Here is a 27,919-nt window from a genome sequence, read left to right on the forward strand (position 1 = left end):
TAGACACTTGCAATCCTATATTACCAGTCATAAGGCACTACTTTTCAATGCTATTTACTCACCATCCCTACAGTGTCTTTGACTAGCGTCAAAGTAAAATTCTACAACATATATGTTTGGTAGATTATTTATCCTTTCATTAATGGCTCACATTTTGAAGATAGTGAATTACAGAGTTCTGGAGGGAAAAAATGTGATCTCATAAGACAGATAGTTGTACTGGTATAGAATTCCTAACACAGGTATATTTTGCAAAGTAAATAAATGCAATGCATTTGTCATACCTGGGGATATTAGCTAAATATGAGATAAGCCGCCTGAGATCTTCTTGTCTTATTCTGTCATGGTTGCTGCGTGCTGGAAATGTCAAGACAGGACCTCCACGCTTATCTCGTCCACCTGGAGAAAGAAATGTTCAAGGACTGATAAAGACATGAAATTCTTCAGACTTCTCTGAAACAAGTTCCTGTAGTGAGTTTCCTTACCAATGTATTTGGAAGGAAATCGGTCTTTATACAAGGCATCAAATGTTACAAAATGACAGGTAGAAAATACCATGCACACTGCTGCAGCGACCCCAAATGGAGCAAAAAAGCGTAGTAAATACTGATTGTAGTCACTATAATACTTATAGCTCCAACAGATATGTCAGTCTGAGATGGTCATTGGACTAGGAGGCATGCAAGACTGGCCAGAAGTCCCATCCCACTTGTCATTGATAAGTGCCTAACCTCTATACAGAAGCGTCTCCGCACAGCAATGCATGGCAGACTGAAAATGTGGTTCTACAGCATTATTCTGCCTCAAGTGAAAATTTTTCATCACGTATGTGTTAAGTACCCAAATAAAGTTAGTCTCATCATCTGGTAACTACTGCAGACAATGGAGGTGAGTTTCCCCCCCCACCCCACTTTAACTGAATTTTCCGGGATAGAGTTTCAAACTCAGCAAGGCAAATACAAGTATTTGTGGTTCCCAATATTTGTACAGTCCCAATATTTGGTTAGAGTTAAGAAAAAAAAAGGTACCATTATATTACTGGGAGTATTCTATAGGCCACCAACTAGTGGGAAGGATATAGAGGAGCAAATTTGCAGGCAAATTTCAGAGAGATGCAAAAGCTATAGAGTAGTGATATATTAAGATAGTTGAAATCCCCAGTTAACAATAAGGGGCACAGAGGGGGAGGAGTTTTTGAAATATGTTCAGGATAACTTTCTTAACCAGTATGTTTCCGACCAATGAGGAAGGGGGTATTGCTGGACTTGGTTCTAGAGAATGAGATGGGCCATGTGGAGCAAGTGTCAGTGGGGGAGCATTTTGGGAGCAGCAATCACAGTATCATAAGGTTTAGAATAGCTATGGAAAAGGACATGGACCACTCTAAAGTAAAAATACTCAATTGGAGGAGGGCCAATTTCAATGGGATGAGAACTGATCTGGCCCGGATAAATTGGAATCAAAGATTGGCAGGCAAAATTGTAATTGAACAGTGGGCGGCCTTTAGGGAGGAGATGGTTCGGGTACAGTCTAGGCACATTCCAACGAGGCAGAAAGGTAGGGCAACTAAAGCCAGGGCTCCCTGGATGACAAAAGAGATAGTGAGTAAGATGAAACGGAAAAAAGGGGCATACGACAGATGTCAGGTTGATAACACAAGTGAGAACCAGACAGAATATAGAAAGTTCAGAGGGGAAGTGAAAAAGGAAATAAGAGGGGCAAAGAGAGAGTATGAGAATAGACTGGCAGCCAACATATAAGAGAATCCAAAAGTCTTCTACAGGCATGTAAACAGTAAACAGGTAGTTAGAGGAGGGATGGGGCCAATTAGGGACCATAAAGGAGATCTACTCATGGAGGCAGAGGGGATGGCTGAGGTACTAAATGAGTACTTTGCATCTGTCTTTACCAAGGAAGAAGATGCTGCCACAGTCTCAGTAAAGGAAGATATAGTTGAGATACTGAATGGGCTAAAAATTGATAAAGAAGAGGTACTTGAAAGGCTAGCTGTACTTAAAGTAGATAAGTCACCCGGTCCGGACGGGATGCATCCTAGGTTGCTGAGGGAAGTAAGGTTGGAAATTGTGGAGGTACTGGCCATAATCTTCCAAACATCCATAGATACGGGGGTAGTGCCAGAGGACCAGAGAATTGCAAATATTACACCCTTGTTCAAAAAAGGGTGTAAGGATAAACCCAGCAACTATATGCCAGTCAGTTTAACCTCGGTGGTGGGGAAACTTTTAGAAACGATAATCCGGGACAGAATTGACAGTCACTTGGACGAGGGTGGATTGATTAGGGAAAGCCGGCACGGACTTGTTAAAGGCAAATTGAGTTTAGCTAACTTAATCGAGTTTTTTCTTGAGGTAACAGAGAGGGTAGATGAGGGCAATGCAGTTGATATGGTGTATATGGACTTTCAAAAGGCATTGGATAAAGTGCCGCAGGATAGGCTTATCATCAAGATTGCAGCCCGTGGAATAAAGGGGGCAGTAGCAACATGGATACAGAATTGGCTAAGAGACAGGAAACAGAGAGTAGTGGTGCACAGTTGTTTATCGGACTGGATGGAGGTGTACAGTGGTGTTCCCCAGGGGTCTCTTACTGCAGTTATACAGGGCAGTTTTGGTCTCCTTACCTAGGAAAGGATATACTTGCCATAGAAACGGTGCAGCGAAGGTTCCCCAGACTGATTCCTGGGATGGCAGGATTGACGTATGAGGAGAGATTGGGTCGATTCGGCCTGTACTCACTCGAGTTTAGAAGAATGAGAGGGGATCTCATTGAAACATATAAAATTCTGACAGGGCGAGACAGACTGGATGCAAAGTGGATGTTTCCCCTGGTTGGGGGGTCCAGAACGAGCGGTCACAGTCTCAGAATATGGGGTAGGACATTTAGGACTGAGATGAGGAGAAATTTCTTCACTCAAGAGGGCGGTGAACCTGTAGAATTCTCTACCAGGTTGTGGAGGCCAAGTCACTGAATATATTTAAGAAGGAGCTAGATAGATTTCTAGACACAAAAGGCATCAAGGGGTACGGGGAGAGAGCGGGAATATGGTATTGAGATAGAGGATCAGCCATGATCATACTGAAGGTGGAGCAGGCTCGAAGGGCCAAATGGCCTACTCCTGCTCCTATTTTCTATATTTCTATGGGTCAGTGCTGGGACTATTGCTTTTCCTGTTTTATATTAATGACTTGGACTTGGGTGTACAGGGCACAGTTTCAAAATTTGCAGATGACACAAAACTTGGAAGGGTAGTAAACAGTGAGGAGAATAGTGATAGACTTCAAGAGGATATAGATAGGCTGGTGGCATGGGCGGACACGTAGCAGATGAAATTTAACGCAGAGAAATGCAAAGTGATATATTTCGGTAGGAAGAACGGAGAGAGGCAACATAAACTAGAGGGCACAACTCTAAAAGGGATGCAGGAACAGAGAGATCTGGGGGTATATGTGCACAAATCTTTGAAGGTGGCAGGGCAGGTTGAGAAAGCGATTAAAAAAGCATACGGGATCCTGGGCTTTATAAATAGAGGCATAGGGTACAAAAGTATGGAAGTCATGATGAACCTTTATAAAACACTGGTTCGGCCACAACTGGAGTATTGTGTCCAGTTCTGGGCACCACACTTCGGGAAAGATGTGAAGGCCTTAGAAAGGGTGCAGAAGAGATTTACTAGAATGATTCCAGGGATGATGGACCTTAGTCACGTGGACAGACTGGAGAAGTTGGGGTTGTTCTCCTTGGAACAGAGGTGGTTGCAAGGAGATTCGATAGAGGTATTTAAAATCACTAAGGGTCTAAGACGGAGTAGATGGAGAGAAACTGTTCCCATTGGCAGAAGGGTCAAGGACCAGAGGACATAGCCTTAAGGTGATTCGCAAAAGAGCCAAAAGTGACATGAGGAAAAACTTTTTTTACACGAGTGCTTAGGATCTAGAATGCACTGCCCGAGGGGGTGGTGGAGGCAGATTCAATTACGGCCTTCGAAAGTGAACTGGATAACTACTTGAAAGGAAAACATTTGCTGGGCTATGGGGAATAGTCCCAGAATCTGTTTAAAATTTTAGCTAGGTCAAAATGGACAAATTTAATTGGTTTCTGTAAACTGTTGGGCAAAAAGGGTTTACTGCCTTTCTGTATGTGAATGCACAGGGCTCCCATCTGAGGACACTACAATTTTATACTTCATTACGAATTTGCTCTTGGCTGTACAATCTTTGGATTGCCCGTTGAACTACAACTAACCAAAGTATAGATGATTTTCAAAACAGAAAATTAAGTTGTAGTTTCCTATCATATGGTTGCTTAGGACTGAACTATTTGATCAATATATGCTGATTACACCCAGTTCTACTTCTTTATCACCTCTCTCAAATCCTCCACTGCCTCTGTGCTATCAGACTGCTTATCTTGGAAAAGCTGCCATGAAAACTGGGAAACATTGTCTTTGGCCCTCACTACAAACTCCATCTCCTTCCCCAGCCACTGTCTCAGATGAACCAGATTGTTTGCAACCTCGGGATCCTATATGACCCCTAACTGAGTTACCAACCGAGTACCCTTTCTATCACAAAGACTGCCTACTACCACCTTCCTAAAATCACCTGCCTCCACCCCACCAGCCACTGAAACCTTCAGACTCGACTATTTCAATACTTTCCTGACCAGCCTCCTATCCTCCACCCACTGTAAGCTTTTGCTCATCCAAAACTCTCCTGCCCGTATCATATCCCACACTGCATCATCGACCTACGTTCACTCCACAATGCCTCAAATTTAAAAATCTCATCCTCATGTTTAAATCTCTCCATGGGCCTTGTCCCTCCCTATTTCGATAGCTTCCCTCCAGCACTACAACCATCACCCCGAAATCTCCATTCCGCTGACTCCAGCCTCTTGTAACTCCCCTCCCCCTTTCTATCATGACACCATTGCCTTCAGCTGCCTAGGCCCCGAACTCTGGAATACACTCCCTAAACCCATCTACCTCTCCACCTCCCTCCTTTAAGACTTTTCTTCAAACCCACTCTTTTTTAATCTGATCAATTCTAGCTTCTGTATAATTTTACTTGTTAATAAATAGAATTCAGCAGTTTAGCCTGAGCTGCACAGACCATCAGTGTGTTGTGCTGATTTTCTGCTGATTCAAAGGGAACAGGTGGCACCATATTCTGTTTTCAGTGTATGCTCCAAACGGGGTCACTGTGAACCCAACAGCCCGCTATCTTAGATATTTTGCGCATAAGGTCAAGTTTGAGTTCATCAGAGGTGTGGTCTTGCCTGTGAAAGCTGACACTTGTGGTGAACACAAATAAAGTATGTTAGGAAATAGCCTGAATTGCAACAGCCCGTATGATATACCCAATCCATGTGCAGAATTCTAATATATCAAACCATTTGTCATTATATGGAACTCCAAGCAAGAAATATTTCCCAGTTGCGCAGTCCAGAGAGTGCGTTCAATCCAAGGTCATAAATCGTCCTTCCTACACTAATAAGTACTTGTTAAAAGATCCTATAACAAACACTTTGTTAGATTGAGTTGCCCCATGAGTTACTAAATAAGTTTAAGGTACAGAACCTTTTCCTTTAATGAGTCTTTAAGAATTTGCCAGATTCTTCCTGAAGGACATGATTTACTTTTACAACATAATAAATGGAAGCAACACATTACCAGTGCGTCCTTAGCTACAGTGCGCCCTAAAGACCATTCTTAAGTCTGCAGTTGCCTGGGGTCACCCTTAGATGCATCTATGGGATTTTTGGTCAAACCAAATATCTTGTCAGACCACCAATAAGAATGAACCGTCAGCCTTGCTTTGTGGCTAAACGCCTGCAGATGAACATATGTGGTAACCAAAGTCTGATTGTAATTCCTCCAAGTGGCTTTGGATGTTACTACTAAAATAGGTCTCACCAGGTGCTAGCATCACTGTGTCAGTAAATTAAAGTGCTTGTTTGTCATTAACCTCAAGGGTTCCCAAGTTTCAGAGTCAACTTTATTAATAAAGTGCTGAGTGCTTACTTTTAATGTAATACTTACTTGAATAACCTTGCAGAAACAAAGTTATCTGGACAGGTATGCGTGCATATTTTTCATGGAAACTCCTAAAGTTGGTGAGGAATGATTGACGGGTCAGGTTGGCTGAAGTAATGCTTAATTTTGGTAAGTTACATTATTGAGAGAGAAGATTTTTGCCTTAAGTTTCAGAAGTCAGGCCAAGTTTGAAGGAGGAAAAAGTCTCCAAACAGAATTTTTTTTTAATGCAAGAATGTTTAGAGTATTTGAGCATTCAAGTATAATTCAGAGCATCAAACAGCTGTGCCAGTTCTCAATAGTATGCGAACAGTGTAATCTAACAGTTTTCTCAGTAATATAGGAACAGGAGTAGGCCATTCAGCCCCTCGTGCCTGCTCCGCCATTTGATAAGATCATGGCTGATCTGTGATCTAGCTCCATCTACCTGCCTTTGGCCCATATCCCTTAATACCTTTGGTTGCCAAAAAGCTATCTATCTCACATTTAAATTTAGCAATTGAGCTAGTATCAATTGCCGTTTGCGGAAGAGAGTTCCAAACTTCTACCACCCTTTGTGTGTAGAAATGTTTTCTAATCTTGCTCCTGAAAGGTCTGGCTCTAATTTTTAAGACTGTGCCCCCGACTCCTAGAATCCCCAACCAGCGGAAATAGTTTCTCTCTATCCACCCTATCCGTTCCCCTTAAGATCTTACAAACTTCGATCAGATCATCCCTTAACCTTCTAAACTCTGGAGAATACAACACCAATTTGTGTAATCTCTCCTTGTAACTTAATCCTTGAAGTCCGGGTATCATTCTAGTAAACCTCCGCTGCACTCCCTCCAAGGCCAATATGTCCTTCCGAAGGTGCGGTGCCCAGAACTGCTCACAGTACTCCAGGTGCGGTCTAACCAGGGTTTTGTATAGCTGCAGCATAACTTCTGCCGCCTTGTACTCCAGTCCTCTAGATATAAAGGCCAGCATTCCATTAGCCTTATTGATTATTTTCTGCACCTGTTCATATAGCTAGAAGAAGCAAAAATATAGTATAAATAAGGATGTGCACAGTGTTAGCTAAACATTAGGAAAAGAAACATGAAAAGCTAGAAAGAAAAAAGATTTTAAATGTCTTACTGAAGATGTATTCCAGAGGCTGGAACCAGTATAAGATGGAACTGTTCTAAATCTAGTAATTAAACTTCTACCTTATTAAAGAGATTATACATTTTTATATTAGCATCATCTAAGATATGGACAAAGGAGACGTGGTACCTATTACTTGAATAAATCAAAAAGAGATAAATTTGCCAAGCATGTAGTGTGATTGTCAAAACTCAATATTACTGTTACACTGAACCAAGCTAAGGCTATAACACTAATTCTGAACCGAACTACACTATTAATTAGAACCTAGCTAAGATTGTGTTACTTTAAGTGCAAGCATAACAATTTTTCTATTTGTGTTTAAGTTGACAATTTTATTATCCTTGACTGAAGTAGTTAAATAAAGTATGTTAATAATGTATCAAATTGTGCCTTTATATTCAGTGTTGATTATTCTTTGGTTCAGGCAACAGTTACATATGAGTTTAATCAGTGCTATAGAAACATAGAAAATAGGAGCAGGAGTAGGCCATTCGGCCCTTCCAGCCTGCTCCGCCATTCAATATGATCATGGCTGATCCTCTATCTCAGTACCATATTCCCGCTCTCTCCCCATACCCCTTGGTGTCTTTTGTGTCTAGAAATCTATCTAGATCCTTCTTAAATATATTCAGTGACTTGGCCTCCACAGCCTTCTGTGGTAGAGAATTCTACAGGTTCACCACCCTCTGAGTGAAGACATCTCATCTCAGTCCTAAATGTCCTACCCCGTATCCTGAGACTGTGACCCCTCATTCTGGACCCCCCCAACCAGGGGAAACGTCCTCCCTGCATCCAGTCTGTCTAGCCCTGTCAGAATTTTATATGTTTCAATGAGATCCCCTCTCATTCTTCTGAACGCGAGTGAATACAGGCCAAGTCGACCCAACCTCTCCTCATACGACAGTCTTGCCATCCCAGGGATCAATCTGGTGAACCTTCGCTGCACTCCTTCTATGGCAAGTATACCCTTTCTTAGGTAAGAAAACTGCACACAATACTCCAGGTACGGTCTCACCAAGGCCCTGTATAACTGCAGTAAGACATCCTACACTCAAATCCTCTTGCAATGAAGGCCAACATACCATTTACCTTCCTAACTGCTTGCTGCACCTGCATGTTTGCTTTCAGTGACTGTTGTACAAGGACACCCAGGTCCCTTTGTACACCAACATTCCCCAATCTATCACTATTTAAATAATACTCTGCCTTTCTGTTTTTCCTTCCGAAGTGGATAACTTCACATTTATCCACATTATACTGCATCTGCCATGTATTTGCCCACTCACTCAACTTATCGAATTGGCCTCGAAGCCTCTTTGCATCTTCCTCACAACCCCACCCAGTTTTATGTCGTCAGCAAACTTGGAAATATTACATTTGGTTCCCTCACCCAAATCATTGATATATATTGTGAATAGCTGGGGCCCAAGCACTGATCCCTGCGGTACCCCACTAGTCACCGCCTGCCACCCCGAAAAAGACCCATTTATTCCTACTCTCTGTTTCCTGTCTGTTAACCAATTTTCAATCCATGCCAGTACATTACCCCCAATCCCATGTGCTTTAATTTTGCACACTAACCTCTTAAGTGGGACTTTATCAAAGGCCTTCTGAAAATCCAAATAAACCACATCCACTGGTTCTCCCTTATCTATTCTAACAGATACATCCTCGAAAACTCGAGCAGGTTTGTCAAATATGATCTCCCTTTCTTAAATTCATATTGACTTTGTCTAATCCCATTGATATTTTTTAAGTGTACTGTTATCACATCCTTTATAATGCTTTGATCCTTTTGATTTGAGTTGCCTTACGTAGGATGATTCAAAAGAACTGGATATCACCGTGAAAACCCTAGAAACAAACCTAAATCCCGATCCATCATTCTTATCAACAGCCTATAGCCTTGAGTTGACTGGTTTGCATGCGAATCCCAATGAAGTCCATGAAGTATTTCATGTGAATAAAACCAACATCTTATTTTTCAAATCTTTCGTTAGAAAATTGGACATGCTCTCACCACACTACTCCGCCCACCCCCACAATCACAAACTGCCAAAATTGATGCTTTGGAGGAGGATGTCAGGTGCAAAAAAAAACTCAGATCTGATAAGATGTGTGGTCATTGCAAAATAGAAAATCTATTCATGACTAAGTAATAAAATACATAATTCTGGAACCAAAATCACCCTTCTACTGAATCTGGGTACATCAACCCAAGAGTCTATTTTTTCCAGTTGAAATTAAAAACTGTTGCAGAAGGGAAGTCAGAGGGGCAGGAGGGGAGTGAAAAGCACAGTAGATTAGAATACCCTGCCCAGCATCTCTGAATGGCTCAGTGGATAAATGCACTATGTAGTGTAATACAAAGGCCAGAAGGTCCCAGGTTCGACTCACTGAGAGATCATCTGAACTGAGTTAGATGATCTCTTGGTGCCTTTGGGTGAGGGAGTGCGAAAATCAGCCATTGTTCCCACTCCTGGATCATTACCCATGCTTCATTTCTATATGCATGGATGTCTGCTGGCAAATAAGTGGCTATCAGGTGAGGAGACTGTACACTTCAGCTGTGATTCCTTTCATTGTCAACCATCCTGCTAACACTCACTGACTAGACTGACAGATTAAAAAATGGTCACTTGGCTGAGGTACTAGTGGGCAGCCAATACCTGTGGAACCCGACCACGGCAAGAGTCAGCACCTCCAGGAGAAAAGGGAAAAAATAAATGAATAGGGAACTGGATTTAAACAATTCAGAATGATGGGATGGAAGACTCCCCTGACTAAAGGGTGTAAAGCTCCCAAGTGACACTAGTTTAAATAGCGACCTGTCGAAGCAAGTTTCTAGGCCAAAAACTCAGTGAACACAATGAAACTTTATACGACTGCAGGAAAGGATGCCTTTCTCAGGTTGAGGTAATGAAATATTGGGAGGACAGTAGAAGAATCTTCACTTCTTTTCTGCCCTGGACTTATCTTCTTTTTTTATTCGTTCATGGGATGCGGACGTCGCTGGCAAGGCCAGCATATATTGCCCACCCCTAATTGCCCTTGAGAAGGTGGTGATGAGCCGCCTTCTTGAACCACTGCAGTCCGTGTGGTGAAGGTTCTCCAACAGTGCTGTTAGGAAGGGAGTTCCAGGATTTTGACCCAGCGACGATGAAGGAACGGCGATATATTTCCAAGTCGGGATGGTGTATGACTTGGAGGGGAATATGCAAGTGGTGTTGTTCCCATGTGCCTGCTGCCCTTGTCCTTCTAGGTAGTAGAGGTCGCGTGTTTGGGAGGTGCTGCCGAAGAAGCCGTGGCGAGTTGCTGCAGTGCATCCTGTAGACGGTACATACTGCAGCCACGGTGCACCGGTAGTGAAGGGAGTGAATGTTTAGGGTGGTGGATGGGGTGCCAATCAAGCGGGCTGCTTTGTCCTGGATGGTGTTGAGCTTATTGAGTGTTGTTGGAGCTGCACTCATCCAGGTAAGTGGAGAGTATTCCATCACACTCCTGACTTGTGCCTTGTAGATGGTGGAAAGGCTTTGGGGAGTCAGGAGGTGAATCACTCGCCGCAAAATACCCAGCCTCTGACCTGCTCTTGTAGCCACAGTTTTTATGTGGCTAGTCCAGTTAAGTTTCTGGTTAATGGCGACCCCAGGATGTTGATGGTGGGGGATTCAGAGATGGTAATGCTGTTGAATGTCATGGGGAGGTGGTTGGACTCTCTCTTGTTAGAGATGGTCATTTCCTGGCACTTGTCTGGCGTGAATGTTACTTGCCACTTATCAGCCCAAACCTGGATATCGTCCAGGTCTTGCTGCATGTGGGCACGGACTGCTTCATTATCTGAGGGGTTGCAAATGGAACTGAACACTGCAATCATCAGTGAACATCCCCATTTCTGACCTTATGATGGAGGAAAGGTCATTGATGAAGCAGCTGAAGATGGTTGGGCCTAGGACACTGCCCTGAGGAACTCCGACAGCAATGTCCTGCGGCTGAGATGATTGGCCTCCAACAACCACTACCATCTTCCTTTATGCTAGGTATGACTCCAACCACTGGAGAGTTTTCCCCCTGATTCCCATTGACTTCAATTTTACTAGGGCTCCTTGGTGCCACACTCGGTCAAATGGTGTCTTGATATCAAGGGCAGTCTCTCTCCCTCACCTCTGGAATTCAGCTCTTTTGTCCATGTTTGGACTAAGACTGTAATGAGGTCCGGAGCTGAGTGGTCCTGGCGGAACCCAAACTGAGCATCGGTGAGCAGATTATTGGTGAATAAGTTTCGCTTGATAGCACTGTCGATGACACCTTCCATCACTTTGCTGATGATTGAGAGTAGACTGATGGGGCGGTAATTGGCCGGATTAGATTTGTCCTGCTTTTTGTGGACAATACCTGGGCAATTTTCCACATTGTCGGGTAGATGCCAGTGTTGTAGCTGTACTGGAACTGGCTAAAAGTGGAAAGAAATGCTCATTCACCAACATCCTGAGAAACAGAAAAATACCCATTTTTGCAGCATGTACATGACTTTTTCTGAAGTCTATTTTCAAGATCTATAATTCTACAGGCACAACTTTTGAACAATGCAATTTAAATATAGACAAAGTTGTTTAATTAGTTCAAAGTCTCACATTTCATTAGATACACTGGATCATTTGTTACAAACATTAAACTGAAATTATCATAGAGGTCGCTCTGAGAATAGGGAATTTTATCATACACTGGGAAACATTTCACAGCAGATTGTCAGCATTCAATAATCCATCTACAGCATGTATGCAAAGTAGTCAGATGTCTCATTACTCCCACTGCAACTGTAGTGCAATTAAAATGCAACCATGGCCTCATATACATATATACATATGAATGTGGATGTGAACTCTTAAAAATAAAGTTTAAAAATTGAGAACAGTCTGCCTTACCAGAGAGGAATGCAACCTTCTCCTTCAGTATTGGAAGGACTTCCATTGCCTTCATCTCATCATTTTTACGAAAACCTAAAAAGCAATTAGATTAAAATTAGTGAAAAGCCATTTCCCACAAATTTATTTCAAGTACTTAACACAAATCTAGAGAAATTCTATAGTTTACCAAATATAATTTTATATGCTACATTATTTAATACCAATTGGATATTTTTGCTCTTTTTAAATGAGAACTTTTGTAACTATTAATAGTTGCTGACACTTTGTTAAAACTATATCTCAATCCAAATAAAAGACACAATTAGTTCTGCAATAAACTAATAGCAGAAGTCAAGGCCCATGGTGAAATTAACACCCAGATTTTAACCAATGAAGCTATGCAGAAGTCTCGTGTGTTTCAGTCTTTGCGGAACAATTATTGTTCACCTTCAGTGTTTCTGCGACTTGTACACTGTATTGTTTCATTCTAACAGGAAGACTTGAAGGTTTTAGTTTTCCCCACCACCCCCCCACCAAAAGAAAACATTTGCCTGCTAATTACGATGCCTTGGCTCATTAAGCTATGAAAGTGGTGAATAGAGATGATGTGCAGTATCTTCCTTCACCTTGACATTCTCAAAACCAGTATGTCCTCCTTTCATGTCGCCCATGTCTATTTCAAAACACCTTTATATCTTTTCACTCATGTTTCTTTTCCTTTTCCCCTCCCAAATAGCGATAAGCCATTCCTATATTCCTTAACAGAGGTATGAGGCATGGAGAGTGAGATTTCATTCTCAAGAACATGACCAGGAACCAGAACCGCTGGTACTTAACCAATACAATTCTTCCACCCTTCCACACATATCATCACCCCCTCCCACACCCATCCCCCCATGTCAAAGGAGTTCTACCACCCTTGCAACTGATCGCTTTTGATCTACTCTAGGCTTGTCCAAAAAGGCGATTTAACTTGGACTGCAAGCAGAAAAGTAGGGGACACATTCTTGCAATAACTTGCAATTATATAGTGCCTTTAACATAGAAAAGCGTCCCAAGGCACCTCACAGAAGAGACAGCCAACATAGATTTGTAACGGTAGGTCATGTCCAACGAAACTAATTGAGTTTTTTGAGGAAGTAACTAAAGTAAACTAAAGACTGGGGAACGTCTATGGATGTAGTTTATACGGATTTCCAGAAGGCATTCAATAAGGTTCCACCTAACAGACTGTTAGCTAGAATTAAAGCTCCAGGAATTAAAGGCAAATTATTGACCTGGTTCGGAGATTGGTTAGGCTGTAGAAGACAGAGAGTAGGGATAATGGGTATGTATTCGAATTGGAAGGAAGACACTAGTGGTGTCCCACAAGGGTCTGTGTTGGGGCCTCAACTATTCACTATATTTATTAATGACACAATAGAGTGTCATATATCCAAGTTTGCCGACGACACAAAGATTGGTGGCATAGTAAGTAGTTAGATGGGAGCATAAAATTACAAAGAAACATTGATAGATTAAGTGAGTGGGCAAAACAGTGGCAGATGGATTTCAATGCAGGAAGTGTGAGGTCATCCATTCTGGACCAAAAAAGGATAGATCCAAGAATTTTTTAAATGGTAAATAGCTAGGAACAGTGGAGGTCCAAAGAGATTTAGGGGTCCATGTACACAGATCACTAAAACAAGTAGTCAGGTACAAAAAATAATCAAAACGGCAAATGGAATGTTAGCCTTTGTAACTAGAGGGCTAGAATTTTTTTTTTTTTTTATTCGTTCACGGGATGTGGGCGTCGCTGGCAAGGCCGGCATTTATTGCCCATCCCTAATTGCCCTCGAGAAGGTGGTGGTGAGCCGCCTTCTTGAACCGCTGCAGTCCGTGTGGTGACGGTTCTCCCACAGTGCTGTTAGGAAGGGAGTTCCAGGATTTTGACCCAGCGACAATGAAGGAACAGCGATATATTTCTAGTCGGGATGGTGTGTGACTTGGAGGGGAACGTGCAGGTGGTGTTGTTCCCATGCGCCTGATGCTCTTGTCCTTCTAGGTGGTAGAGGTCGCGGGTTTGGGAGGTGCTGTCGAAGAAGCCTTGGCGAGTTGCTGCAGTGCATCCTGTGGATGGTGCACACTGCAGCCACAGTGCGCCGGTGGTGAAGGGAGTGAATGTTTAGGGTGGTGGATGGGGTGCCAATCAAGCGGGCTGCTTTATCTTGGATGGTGTCGAGCTTCTTGAGTGTTGTTGGAGCTGCACTCATCCAGGCAAGTGGAGAGTATTCCATCACACTCCTGACTTGTGCCTTGTAGATGGTGGAAAGGCTTTGGGGAGTCAGGAGGTGAGTCACTCGCCGCAGAATACCCAGCCTCTGACCTGCTCTCGTAGCCACAGTATTTATATGGCTGGTCCAGTTAAGTTTCTGGTCAATGGTGACCCCCAGGATGTTGATGGTGGGGGATTCGGCGATGGTAACGCCGTTGAATGTCAAGGGGAGGTGGTTAGACTCTCACTTGTTGGAGATGGTCATTGCCTGGCACTTATCTGGCGCGAATGTTATTTGCCACTTATGAGCCCAAGCCTGGATGTTGTCCAGGTCTTGCTGCATGCAGGCTCGGACTGCTTCATTATCTGAGGGGTTGCGAATGGAACTGAACACTGTGCAGTCATCAGCGAACATCCCCATTTCTGACCTTATGATGGAGGGAAGGTCATTGATGAAGCAGCTGAAGATGGTTGGGCCTAGGACACTGCCCTGAGGAACTCCTGCAGCAATGCCCTGGAGCTGAGATGATTGGCCTCCAACAACCACTACCATCTTCCTTTGTGCTAGGTATGACTCCAGCCACTGGAGAGTTTTCCCCCTGATTCCCATTGACTTCAATTTTACTAGGGCTCCTTGGTGCCACACTCGGTCAAATGCTGCCTTGATGTCAAGGGCAGTCACTCTCAACTCACCTCTGGAATTCAGCTCTTTTGTCCATGTTTGGACCAAGGCTGTAATGAGGTCTGGAGCCGAGTGGTCCTGGCGGAACCCAAACTGAGCATCGGTGAGCAGGTTATTGGTGAGTAATAACCTGAGAATATAAAGGGGAGGAAGCGACAGCTATACAAAGCCCTGGTTAGACAACATCTGGAGTACTGTGTACAGATCTGGGCTCCTTAGAAAGAATATATTGGCCTTGGAAGGTGTGCAGCACAGATTCAACAGAATGTTACCAGGGTTAAATTATGAGGAGCTATTTCATAAAGTAGGCTTGTATTCCCCTGGAATATAGAAAGTTAGCAGTGATTTGATTCAGGTTTTTGGGATTTTGAAAGGAATTGATAGGGTAGATAAAGAGAAACTTTTTCCACTGGTGGGGGAGTCTAGGACAAGGGGACTTAACCTTAAAATCAGAGCCAGACCATTCAGGACAGAAGGAAACACCTCTCCATGCAAAGGGTGGTAGAAGTATGGAACACTCTCCCACAAAAAGCAGTAGATGCTAGCTCAATTGATCATTTTAAATCTGAGATTGATAGATTTTTGCTAGCCAAGGGTATTAAAGGATATGGAGCTAGGATGCAGATCATTCATGATCTCATGAAATAGCGGAACAGATTCGGGGGCTGAACAGCCTACTCCTGTTCCTATGTAATCAGACAAAAATGGGCAAAGGAGGAAATATTAGGAAAGGTGACCAAAAACTTGACCGAAGAGGTGGGTTTTAAGGAGGGTCTTAAATCTCAGGGACAAACTCGGGATGGGGCGTGGGGCTTGAGAGAGGGGATGCGGGGATGAGGATTTTGAAGGGGGTGAACAAGATGAGGTGCTCAAACAGGGAGAAGGTGCCAGGCATAACCGGAGGGGCCAACATGTGATTACATGGACTAGGTCTCAGTAGAAGCAGTTGAGTGTGACTTAAATTAATTCCTTCAAAAAGCAGTCAAATAAACACCTGGTTCACACCAAATTTGATGTTTATGGGATAGGCATAGACTGAGATAATCAAATATCCCAAAGCTCAGGTTTCAGGGGTGGAGATGTGAAGATGGACAAATGTTCTGAAGTTTACCTTGAATTCTTCTTCACAGAATTGAAATTAGATAGGTGAAATGGATTGTGTAGAGTCTGTTGGGGAAGTAGGCTTGATAAACCAAATGGCTTTTTGTTGTTCCAGCGTTTCGATGCTGTGTTATGCTATTATTTTATATATTTTGGAAAAACGGCCATTAATTAGGGTTGGTGTTTTTTTTTAAAAAAGGATATTTTTCCCAACCATCCTCATTCCTCAAGGATATTGAGTCAAGCCTCATTCCTAGGCTACGTCATATCAACAATTTCAGGTCTTCATTCACTGCCTCACTGCTCTACCCATAATCTGACACTGAAGATCTCCAGCCAAGATTTTCACAATCACTTACACAAATAAGCGAACATAAATAAATTGTTGCAACCAATCGTCGCTCTTCCGTCAAGATATGCATGTGCAAGGGTTGGTGGATATTATCTGACCAACTATTCAATTAAAAGAAATTAACTAGCAACTATATAAATGTGGAAATCTCCTTTTTTTAAACTGCTGGCGTCATATCCCACTGCAATGAATGGACAAATAACATACTCCAATGTCTCAGCAAATATTTTTTTTTTATTATTCGTTCACGGGATGTGGGCGTCGCTGGCAAGGCCAGCATTTATTGCCCATCCCTAATTGCCCTCGAGAAGGTGGTGGTGAGCCGCCTTCTTGAACCGTTGCAGTCCGTGTGGTGACGGTTCTCCCACAGTGCTGTTAGGAAGGGAGTTCCAGGATTTTGACCCAGCGACAATGAAGGAACGGCGATATATTTCTAGTCGGGATGGTGTGTGACTTGGAGGGGAACGTGCAGGTGGTGTTGTTCCCATGTGCCTGCTGCTCTTGTCCTTCTAGGTGGTAGAGGTCGCGGGTTTGGGAGGTGCTGTCGAAGAAGCCTTGGCAAGTTGCTGCAGTGCATCCTGTGGATGGTACACACTGCAGCCACAGTGCGCCGGTGGTGAAGGGAGTGAATGTTTAGTGTGGTGGATGGGGTGCCAATCAAGCGGGCTGCTTTATCTTGGATGGTGTCGAGCTTCTTGAGTGTTGTTGGAGCTGCACTCATCCAAGCAAGTGGAGAGTATTCAATCACACTCCTGACTTGTGCCTTGTAGATGGTGGAAAGGCTTTGGGGAGTCAGGAGGTGAGTCACACGCCGCAGAATACCCAGCTTCTGACCTGCTCTCATAGCCACAGTATTTATATGGCTGGTCCAGTTAAGTTTCTGGTCAATGGTGACCCCCAGGATGTTGATGGTGGGGGATTCGGTGATGGTAATGCCGTTGAATGTCAGGGGGAGGTGGTTAGACTCTCTCTTGTTAGAGATGGTCATTGCCTGGCACTTATCTGGCGCGAATGTTACTTGCCACTTATGAGCCCAAGCCTGGATGTTGTCCAGGTCTTGCTGCATGCGGGCTCGGTCTGCTTCATTATTTGAGGGGTTGCGAATGGAACTGAACACTGTGCAGTCATCAGCGAACATCCCCATTTCTGACCTTATGATGGAGGGAAGGTCATTGATGAAGCAGCTGAAGATGGTTGGGCCTAGGACACTGCCCTGAGGAACTCCTGCAGCAATGTCCTGGGGCTGAGATGATTGGCCTCCAACAATCACTGCCATCTTCCTTTGTGCTAGGTATGACTCCAGCCACTGGAGAGTTTTCCCCCTGATTCCCATTGACTTCAATTTTACGAGGGCTCCTTGGTGCCACACTCGGTCAAATGCTGCCTTGATGTCAATGGACGTCACTCTCACCTCACCTCTGGAATTCAGCTCTTTTGTCCATGTTTGGACCAACGCTGTAATGAGGTCTGGAGCAGAGTGGTCCTGGCGGAACCCAAACTGAGCATCAGTGAGCAGGTTATTGGTGAGTAAGTGCCGCTTGATAGCACTGTCGATGACACCTTCCATCACTTTGCTGATGATTGAGAGTGGACTGATGGGGCGGTAATTGGCCGGATTGGATTTGTCCTGCTTTTTGTGGACAGGACATACCTGGGCAATTTTCCACATTGTCGGGAGATGCCAGTGTTGTAGCTGTACTGGAACAGCTTGGCTAGAGGCGCAGCTCGTTCTGGAGCACAAGTCTTCAGCACTGCAGCTGGGATGTTGTCGGGGCCCATAGCCTTTGCTGTATCCAGTGCACTCAGCCATTTCTTGATATCACATGGAGTGAATCGAATTGGCCGAAGACTGGCTTCTGTGACGGTGGGGATATCGGGAGGAGGCCGAGATGGATCATCCACTCGGCACTTCTGGCTGAAGATGGTTGCAAACGCTTCAGCCTTGTCTTTTGCACTCACGTGCTTGACTCCGCCATCATTGAGGATGGGGATGTTTGCAGAGCCTCCTCCTCCCGTTAGTTGTTTAATTGTCCACCACCATTCACGACTGGATGTGGCAGGACTGCAGAGCTTTGATCTGATCGGTTGGTTGTGGAATCGCTTAGCTCTGTCTATAGCATGTTGCTTCCGCTGTTTAGCATGCATGCAGTCCTGAGTTGTAGCTTCACCAGGTTGGCACCTCATTTTTAGGTACGCCTGGTGCTGTTCCTGGCATGCTCTTCTACACTCCTCATTGAACCAGGGTTGATCCCCTGGCTTGTTGGTAATGGTAGAGTGAGGAATATGCCGGGCCATGAGGTTACAGATTGTGCTGGAATACAATTCTGCTGCTGCTGATGGCCCACAGCGCCTCATGGATGCCCAGTTTTGAGCTGCTAGATCTGTTCTGAATCTATCCCATTTAGCACGGTGGTAGTGCCACACAACACGTTGGATGGTGTCCTCAGTGCGAAGACGGGACTTCATCTCCACGAGGACTGTGCGGTGGTCACTCCTACCAATACTGTCATGGACAGGTGCATTTGCGACAGGTAGATTGGTGAGGACGAGGTCAAGTAAGTTTTTCCCTCGTGTTGGTTCGCTCACCACCTGCCGCAGGCCCAGTCTAGCAGCTATGTCCTTCAGGACTCGGCCAGCTCGGTCAGTAGTGGTGCTACCGAGCCACTCTTGGTGATGGACATTGAAGTCATCAGCAAGAGAGTAATTTTGTGAGAAGGAGTGTTTTCCTTCCTTCCATTTGAAGGAAGTAACCCTGTTTTGCACCTCTTCCAATGGACCTTGCTTTGCGATATACGATAGGCACAAACCTATGTACTACCAGTCTATCGCACATCACACTGGTGAAATGTCAGTTTGGTTCAGTGTAGGATTCTTGCCTCCGAGTCAGATGGTTGTTGGTTCAAGCCCCACCCCAGCTACATGAACACACAATCTGGGATGACACTTCAACGTCAGAGGTACTGCCTCTCAGATTAAATGTTAAACTGTGACCCCCATCTGCCTGTTCATGTGGATGTAAAAGATCCCACGACCCTATTTGAAGAGCAAAGAGTTCTGCCAGTGTGCTGGCCAACATTCATCTATCAGCTGACAACATTAAAACAGATTAACTCGTCATTTATCTCATTGCTGTTTGTGGGGTCTGGCTGCAACAACAGTGGCTGTACTTCAAAAGTAATTCATTGGTTGGAAAGTGCTCCATGGTGTCCTGAGGATGTGAAAGGCGCTATATAAATGCAAGTTCTGATTTTCTTTATTCCATTAGCACGACCAATAAACCAACAGCAACTCATTGCTTACCTCTGCCAGTAAAGCTTTCAAGAATAAAACTCGAGATGTGTTTTGTCTTTTGACGTTTTTACACAAGAGGAAGCAGCTGACGGCAGACACGTAGTCCTCCCTATCACCAGTATTCCTTTGTGTAAACAAACCAACCTGCAGTAAATCGATGGCATCGCAGACCCACAAAAATGCAAATCCATGAACTGCCACCAGGTTACGGCAGCCTGTTCCAAGAGTATAAACATGGTAGCCGGTTCTGCACATTCCAAACTGTATATTCCTTTGCAGAGTAAACGCTTGCCTTCTAGCAATAACAATCTTATTTTTCATGTTCCTGGATAACTGATCACTGATTTTAAATCACTTCATCATTTAAAACTGAGTTTATAGCTTATAACTAGCTTCCGGTAGGTTTGTATTTTTACCCCAGCTGATGGTCTGTTTTGTTGATATAGTGGTCAAACAGTATTTTGTCATCTTCACAACTGGTCTCCACCAGAAAGCAGCACTCAATGCCAAAATAAAAGAAACACCGCATGGCCATTGTTCTCCTAAGAAAATGAAAGCTGTTAAGCACCTTTCAATTCCCTGATGGGAACAGGTGCAGAACATAGAAGAACCACTAACATTTGAGCTAAAAGAATCAGACTTCACCAACAGAATGTGCATCAATGTCCAGCAGAAGCCGTAGAAAGCTGTATCAATGTACCCGCACGTTACACATGTCCACTTTAAATAGCAAAATACTGCAAATGCTGTAAATCTGAAACAAAAACAGAAAATGCTGCAAAACACTCAGGAGGTCAGAAAACATCTACAAAGAGAACAGACAAATTAAAGCCATGGGTGTAGACCCTTCACCAGTTCTGATGAAAGGTCTACACGTTAAGCGTTAACTTGCCTGTTCTCTCCACAGATGCTGTATGACCTGTTGAGTGTTTGCAACATTTTTTGTTTTTGTTTCACATTTACAGCATTTGCAATATTTTGCACATTTATAATCCAGCATTTTCTGTTTTTGTTTAGTTTCCACTTTAAAGATTTATCTGTATCAGGCTCGTAATTGATGAGTCAATGAGGCTTTGTCAAGTCTATCCATGCAGTGTCTTGACCTTTTCATCTTTTATTGTGGAAGAAAACGTAACGTTCTTTGGTCTATAATCACGGCTTTTAAAAAAAATATTTGGTTTACTACTAGAAAATACTTGTTGTATGCAACAGTATTTGAGGGTTCTTTTCTGATCTTCCCATAGTTCAGTCCCTTTCTTGCTGAAAAGACTATCACACACAATGAACTCGTGACATTCTGTGGTGGTTGGATTAATTATCATAACTCTTTCTACCAGACACATGCCAGCTGAACTTAAATTCCCTAAAGCAACACTGACAGAGGTCATTACAACAGTTAATGCAGCTTGTTCCTATTTTGTCTACAACAATTTATACACAAGCATTAAAAAATATATAATCTTCTTAGTGTTATGCTAAAGAGGACAAGCAATGCTTCAATCACCACTCACAATCCTTTGTTTGCTAATGTATAGGATATTTCACTAACACAAATGGATCCTATCCTGCAGAATATGAAGAAATTTGAATACTCAAGTGTGGAATTGCTCTGAGAGTTGCTCCAAATTACTCAATATTTCAATGTGTCAGTGATCTTGTAAAATGTTACCAAGAAACATGTTTTATTTAAAATGTTGAGTTAAAATGAACCCAGGCAATTGCAGTCCAATAAGTCTAAAATCAATAACTGGGTAAAATAATGGAAACTATTCTAAGGGATAGGCTGGAGGAGTATCTGCATAGCGATAATTTAGCAGCCTGAATTTAGAAGTGCAAGATCCTGCCTGACAAACCTTCTTGAATCCTTCGAGCACATGATAAATGCATTATTTGGATGTTGAGCAAGCTGTCGGTAAAGTTTCATGCACAGGAATTCCAATTAAACTAAAAGTCACAGGAATTCTGGGTGGATCGAGGCGGGATAAGAAGTTGGTGAAAAAAAAGAACACAGAATACTCGAGAGGTGTAATGTCAGAGTGGGCAAAGATGCTGAGTGGAATTGTGCAGGGGGCAGTGCTTGTACCCTTGTGGTTTTGAATATATATTAATGACCTGGATATCCAAATCAAACTTGCTGATGATATTAAAATAGGGAGAGCAGTAGAAGCAGAGGAAAGGGCAAAATAATTACAGAAGGATTAGATCAGTTATGCAGCTGGGCAGATAAATAGCAAATTAAGTTTAAGAGTGATAAATGTAAAGCACTGCACATCGGTCTAAAAAATAGGCATCATATTTATGCAATGAATGAAACTGAATTATCAGTTAAGAAGTGACTTGGGAGTGATATGGACTCATCACTTCCAAAGTCTAGATCTAGGCAATATACTTAGACAACTTGAAAATTTAACAGAATACTGATATATGCAGATGGTAAAGAACAAACTTGCATTTATTACACCCATCACACCCTCAGGAGACCCCAAAGTGCTTCACAGCCAATGAATTAATTTTTGAAGTTTAGACACAGTTATGTAGGCAAACGTGGCAACTAACTTGTGTACAGCAAGGTCCCACAAAAAGCAATGAGATACATGACTAGTTCATCTCGTTTTGTTGGTGTTAATTTAGGAAGGAATGTTGGCCATGACATCTAGAGAATTCCCTGTTCTTCAATTTGTTTTGTCCATCTTAACAGGTAGACGCAGATTCAGTTTGACATCTCATCCAACAGACAGCGTCTCTAACAATGCAGCATTCCCTCACTACTGCACTGAAGTGTTAGCTTAGGTTATGTCCTTAAGTCCTGGAGTAGAGTTTTAATTCAGAGGCAAGAGCGCTACCAACTGAGCCAAGTCAACAATCAACAGTAGAGCACAAGTTTTCAGCTGTTATGCTAAGGCTTCACAATGCATTAGTAAGACTAAACTGAGGTCATTTCTAGTCACCACACTACAAGGGACATGTGCATACACTGAAGAGGGTACAGAGAAGGACAAGACTGACCTCAAGTCTAAAAGGGGTGCGCTATGAGAAAAGATTGAAAAAGCTCAAGCTCTATAGTCTGGAAGAAGGCAGTTAAGGGGGGAGGGGATATCAATGAAGTATCTAAAATATTAACGATATAGATAAGGGATATCCAGAATATTAATTCAAAGTCAGTTCAATAGTCCACAGTGCATAAATTTAAAGTACCACAAGGTAAATCTAAGTACTCTATGAAGGTAAAAATTCTGGAATCATTCAAACGTTATAAAGATGCTGTAGTGGGGAACCTTAATTTATTTGGAAGGAGAATCTGGAGGTTAAATGATCTTCCTCACCTACCTTTATCTTTTCTGATTAAAAGAACTTCTTTTAATCCAAGAGTGATAAATGTTTTTGAATAATCTGCTAGGCAGTAGAGACAAAATAATTAGGGACATTCAAATCACAGTATAATGGGAGAGCTGCCTGACTAGAGTGGTAAGTTTAGCTTTATCTCACTCAACTTTTCTTAGGAGTACAACCAGTCAAATAGCTACCTAACAGTGACGTAAAAAGCTTTCCCCAACTCTCCTCCAACTGCCTATCATAACTAACTGAACATTATTATAAAAGTAGATGCCCTTGGAACAAGCATAAGAAATAATCTCTCATGCCAATAATGTTCTACCTTTGTCTGACCAAATTTAGTTGTATGAGAAACAGATGCACAGGGTAGTCTCCCGAATTACAATCCTTTCTCCTTAGCTGATTTGATTATAAAATTCACAATTATGATCTTTGCCACAATGGTTGCAATTGCACCCCGCAAATCTGTTAAAATACTTGTCCCAGGAAAAGATGATAGAATTGGGCACTATGAACACACAATGTAATAGCATCACAATGTTAAAACCTAGTAACGCCCTGATATACAAAACAACCCAGTTTTTTGCCTCATCACAGCCTTAGCAAAAGACAATGGACTAATTCAGTTACTTAGCATTTCCAAGTCACGCAACATCCATGGAAGAATCTGCATGTCTGAATATCCTTTAAATGTTTTCAGTCTTCTGGTGTTGATGAACATTGATGGCAACACTTAAGAGCCTCTCATTATAAGCCAGGAGAGCCTAACAACATCCTCCCCTGAATTTACTTTTTGATGAAGAATTCTTAACTTTTAATATGACAACCTGCAAACAGTCCGAAGCTATTACAGAAGACTCCACATGAACTCAAATTATTTACAGCCAGCAAAAAAGAAACCTGAAAAAGATCTTAAAGTAAAAATGTAAAAGTGACTTGAGCCGAGTCACTAACTACTGTTTTGCTGCTTCACTGGCGTCAATCCAATCATTGTACAAATCCACCAGCTCTGACAGAATTTACTTTTAAATCATGTTGCCAGTTTCTCTATGAACTATTGGTACTGGGGAAGCACATGCACAGAGTGGCCATGACAAATTGGGCACTATGAATACACAATAGTGTCATAATGTTAAAACCTAGTAACGCCCTGATATACAAAACATACATGGAACTGTGGTGCACAAGTGATGACATCATCAAAGAGTTTGTGCCTAGATCTAACCATCACTGGAGCAACACTTTTACACGGCACAGTTACACAGATGGAAGGCATTAGATTCGGGGCGGGGGTGGTGGTGAGAACAGTTCTTCCTGCTTACTGATCTAACATAATCCATCAGTTTTAGTTTCATCTGGCTGCTATCTGTGGGAGGCTTGGGTTGTGCGGGCCGAACCTTCAAATGATCTATGCGTTCCAACTCAATACAGACACAAAAAGAGGGCCCATGTCAGGAGTTAACTTCATTTCAATGTGAATTCTAGCATCGCTATAACCTGCTGTGAGAGTTGAAATTGAATCCAAATCCCCTTAAGCCCATCCCAGTTAAAACTGCCAAATCCAGCCATCCCACCTGCCACATCCTCTTCCAATGCTTTATTTGCTCTTTGCTCAAGCCATCTGCCAGTCTTTATTGATTACAACCCCGTAAAAGACTGAAATTTTGTGTCCATATGGATGCCTACTTAAAAAATACCTAATCATGTAGTTGCCCCATTGTAAGCATTCAATCATTTGATGCAACCACACAGACCTGAATTCCTGAGCCAGGATATTGTCTGAATATCCTTCAAATGTTATAACAATGGCATGTTCTCTTTTTGCCACTTGTTGATCTGAAGGCCCAGGAGTGTTGTGTAGCATGTGAAGTAAGGAGGAGGGGGAAATGTACCCAGGGTAGGTTAATACTCTGAATCCCAACTTCAAATATAGTACTTATAGTCTAGTAATTTCCAATTAAAAATATAAATCTAGAAGCTATTTCAAATCAAGTTATTTTGAACTTAAGAATTAGGAGCAGGAATAGGCCATATGGCCCCACGAGCCTGCTCCGCCATTCAATACGATCATGGCTGATCTTTGACCTCAACTCCACACTTTCCTGCCCAATCCCATATTCCTTGATTCCCCTGGAGTCCAAAAATCGATCTATCGCAATGACTCAGCATCCGCAGCCCTCTGGGGTAGAGAATTCCAAAGATTCAAAACCCTCTGAGTGAAGAAATTCCTCCTCATCTCAGTCTTAAATGGCTGACCCCTTATCCTGCGACTACGACCCCTAATTCGAGACTCTCCAGCTATGGGAAACAACCTCTCAGCATCTAGCCTGCCAAGGCCCCTCAGAATCTAACATGATTCAATGAGATCACCTCTCATTCTTCTAAACTCCAGAGAGTATAGGCCCATTCTACTCAACCTCCCCTCATAGGACAACCCTCTCATCCCAGGAATTAATATAGTGAACCTTCGATGCACCGCCTCTAGAGCAAGTATATCCTTCCTTAGATAAGGAGAACAAAACTATACCCAGTACTCCAGGTGCGGTCTCACCAAAGCCCTGTACAATTGTAGTTAGACTTCCTTACTCTTGTACTCCAACCCCCTTGCAATAAAAGCCAACATGCCATTTGCTTTCTTAATTGCTTGCTGTACCTGCATGCTAACTTTTTATGTTTCTTGTACCAGGACCCCAAGTCTCTCTGAACACCAACATTTAATAGTTTCTCTCCATTTAAAAATATTCCATTTTTCTATCCTTCCAACCAAAAAGTGAATAACCTCACTTTTCCCCACATTATATTCCATCTGCTACCTTCTTACCCACTCACTTACCCTGTTTGTATCCCTTTGCAAAGACTTTGCGTCCTCCTCACAGCTTACTTTCCCACCTAACTTTGTATCGTCAGCAAACTTGGATACATTACACTCAGTCCCTTTATCTAAGTTATTAATATAGATTGTAAATAGCTGAAGCCCAAGCACCTATCCTTGCGGCCACCTTCTTGCCCATTCACTTATTAAGGGTACGGTAGCAAAGTGGTTATGTTACTGGACTAGTAATCCAGAGACATGAGTTCAAATCCCGCCACAGCGGCTGGGAAATTTAAATTCAATTAATTAAATAAAATCTGGAATTTTAAAAACTAGTATCAGTAACGGTGGCCATGAACCTGTCGTCAAAAGCCCATCTGGTTCACTAATGTCCTTGAGGGAAGGAAGCCTGCTGCCCTTACCCGGTCTGGCCTATATGTGACTCCAGACCCAATGTGGTTGATTCTTAATCGCCCTGTCAAATGGCCTACCAAGCCACTCAGTTGTACAATCTCGCTACGAAAAATCATAAGAATAAAACCGGATGTTTTACCGGGCATCTGACTACTAGGCACCGGACACGACAAAGGCGAACCAAGCCCAGTCGACCCCGCAAAGTCCTTCTCACCAACAACTGGGGACTTGTGCCAAAATTGGGAGAGCTGTCCCACAGGCTAATCAAGCAACAGCCTGACATAGCCTTACTCACAGACCTTTCAGCCAATGTGCCAGACTCTTCCATCATCATCCCTGGGTATGTCCTGTCCCACCGGCAGGACAAACCCTCCAGAGGTGGCGGTACAGTGATATACAGTCAGGAAGGAGTGGCCCTGGGAGTCCTCAATATTGACTCCAGACCCCATGAATTCTCATGGCATCAAGTCAAACATGGGCAAGGAAACCTCCTGCTGATTACCACCTACCGCTCTCCCTCAGCTGATGAATCAGTCCGCCTCAATGTTGAAGCACCACTTGGAGGAAGCACTGAGGGTAGCAAGGGCACAAAATGTACACTGGGTGGCGGACTTCAATATCCATCACCAAGAGTGGCTCGGTAGCACTACTACTGACCGAGCTGGCCAAGTCCTGAAGGGCACAGCTGCCAGACTGGGCCTGCGACAGGTGGTGAGCGAACCAACACGAGGGAAAAACCTACTTGACCTCGTCCTCACCAATCTCCCTGTCGCAGGTGCATCCGGCCATGACAGTATTGGTAGGAGTGACCACCGCACAGTCCTTGTGGAGACGAAGTCCGTCTTCACAATGAGGACACCATCCAATGTGTTGTGTGGCACTACCACTGTGCTAAATGGGCTAGATTCAGAACAGATCCAGCAGCTCAAAACTGGGCATCCATGAGACGCTGTGGGGCAGCAGCAGAGTTGTATTTCAGCTCAATCTGTAACCTCATGGCCCGGCATAGTCCTCACTCTACCATTACCAACTAGCCAGGGGATCAACTCTGGTTCAATGAGGAGAGTAGAAGAGAATGCCAGGAGCAGCACCAGGCGTACCTAAAAATGAGGTGCCAACCTGGTGAAGCTACAACTCAGGACTACTTGCATGCTAGACAGCGGAAGCAACATGCTATAGACAGAACTAAGCGATTCCACAACCAACGGATCAGATCAAAGCTCTGCAGTCCTGCCACATCCAGTCGTGAATGGTGGTGGACAATTAAACAACTAACGGGAGGAGGAGGCTCTGTAAACATCCCCTTCCTCAATGATGGCAGAGTCTAGCACGTGAGCGCAAAAGACAGGGCTGACCATTTCCAACCATCTTCAGCCAGAAGTGCCGAGTAGATGATCCATCTCCACCTCCTCCCGATACCCCCACCATCACAGAAGTCAGTCTTCAGCCAATTTGATTCACTCCACGTGATATCAAGAAACGGCTGAGTGCACTGGATACAACAAAGGCTATGGGCCCCGACAACATCCCGGCTGTAGTGCTGAAGTCTTGTGCTCCAGAACTAGCCGCTCCTCCAGCCAAACTGTTCCAGCA

General features: G+C 43.3%; 1 protein-coding gene across 3 annotated transcripts in view; it reads right to left on the minus strand.

The window, feature by feature from the left end:
- The window catches only part of LOC137339542 (triple functional domain protein), a 522,426-nt gene that overhangs the window by 319,850 nt on the left and 174,657 nt on the right, over nt 1–27,919 (minus strand). For all 3 annotated transcript variants that reach the window (XM_068001904.1, XM_068001903.1, XM_068001905.1), the window contains exons 2-3: nt 12,106–12,180; nt 285–399 (exon numbers count right to left, since the gene is read on the minus strand). In XM_068001904.1, coding sequence (XP_067858005.1) covers nt 285–399; nt 12,106–12,180 — 190 coding nt within the window. The remainder of the gene's footprint in view (nt 1–284; nt 400–12,105; nt 12,181–27,919) is intronic.

Source organism: Heptranchias perlo, chromosome 2 (genome assembly GCF_035084215.1).
Source record: "Heptranchias perlo isolate sHepPer1 chromosome 2, sHepPer1.hap1, whole genome shotgun sequence".
Classification (NCBI taxonomy): Eukaryota; Metazoa; Chordata; class Chondrichthyes; order Hexanchiformes; family Hexanchidae; genus Heptranchias; species Heptranchias perlo.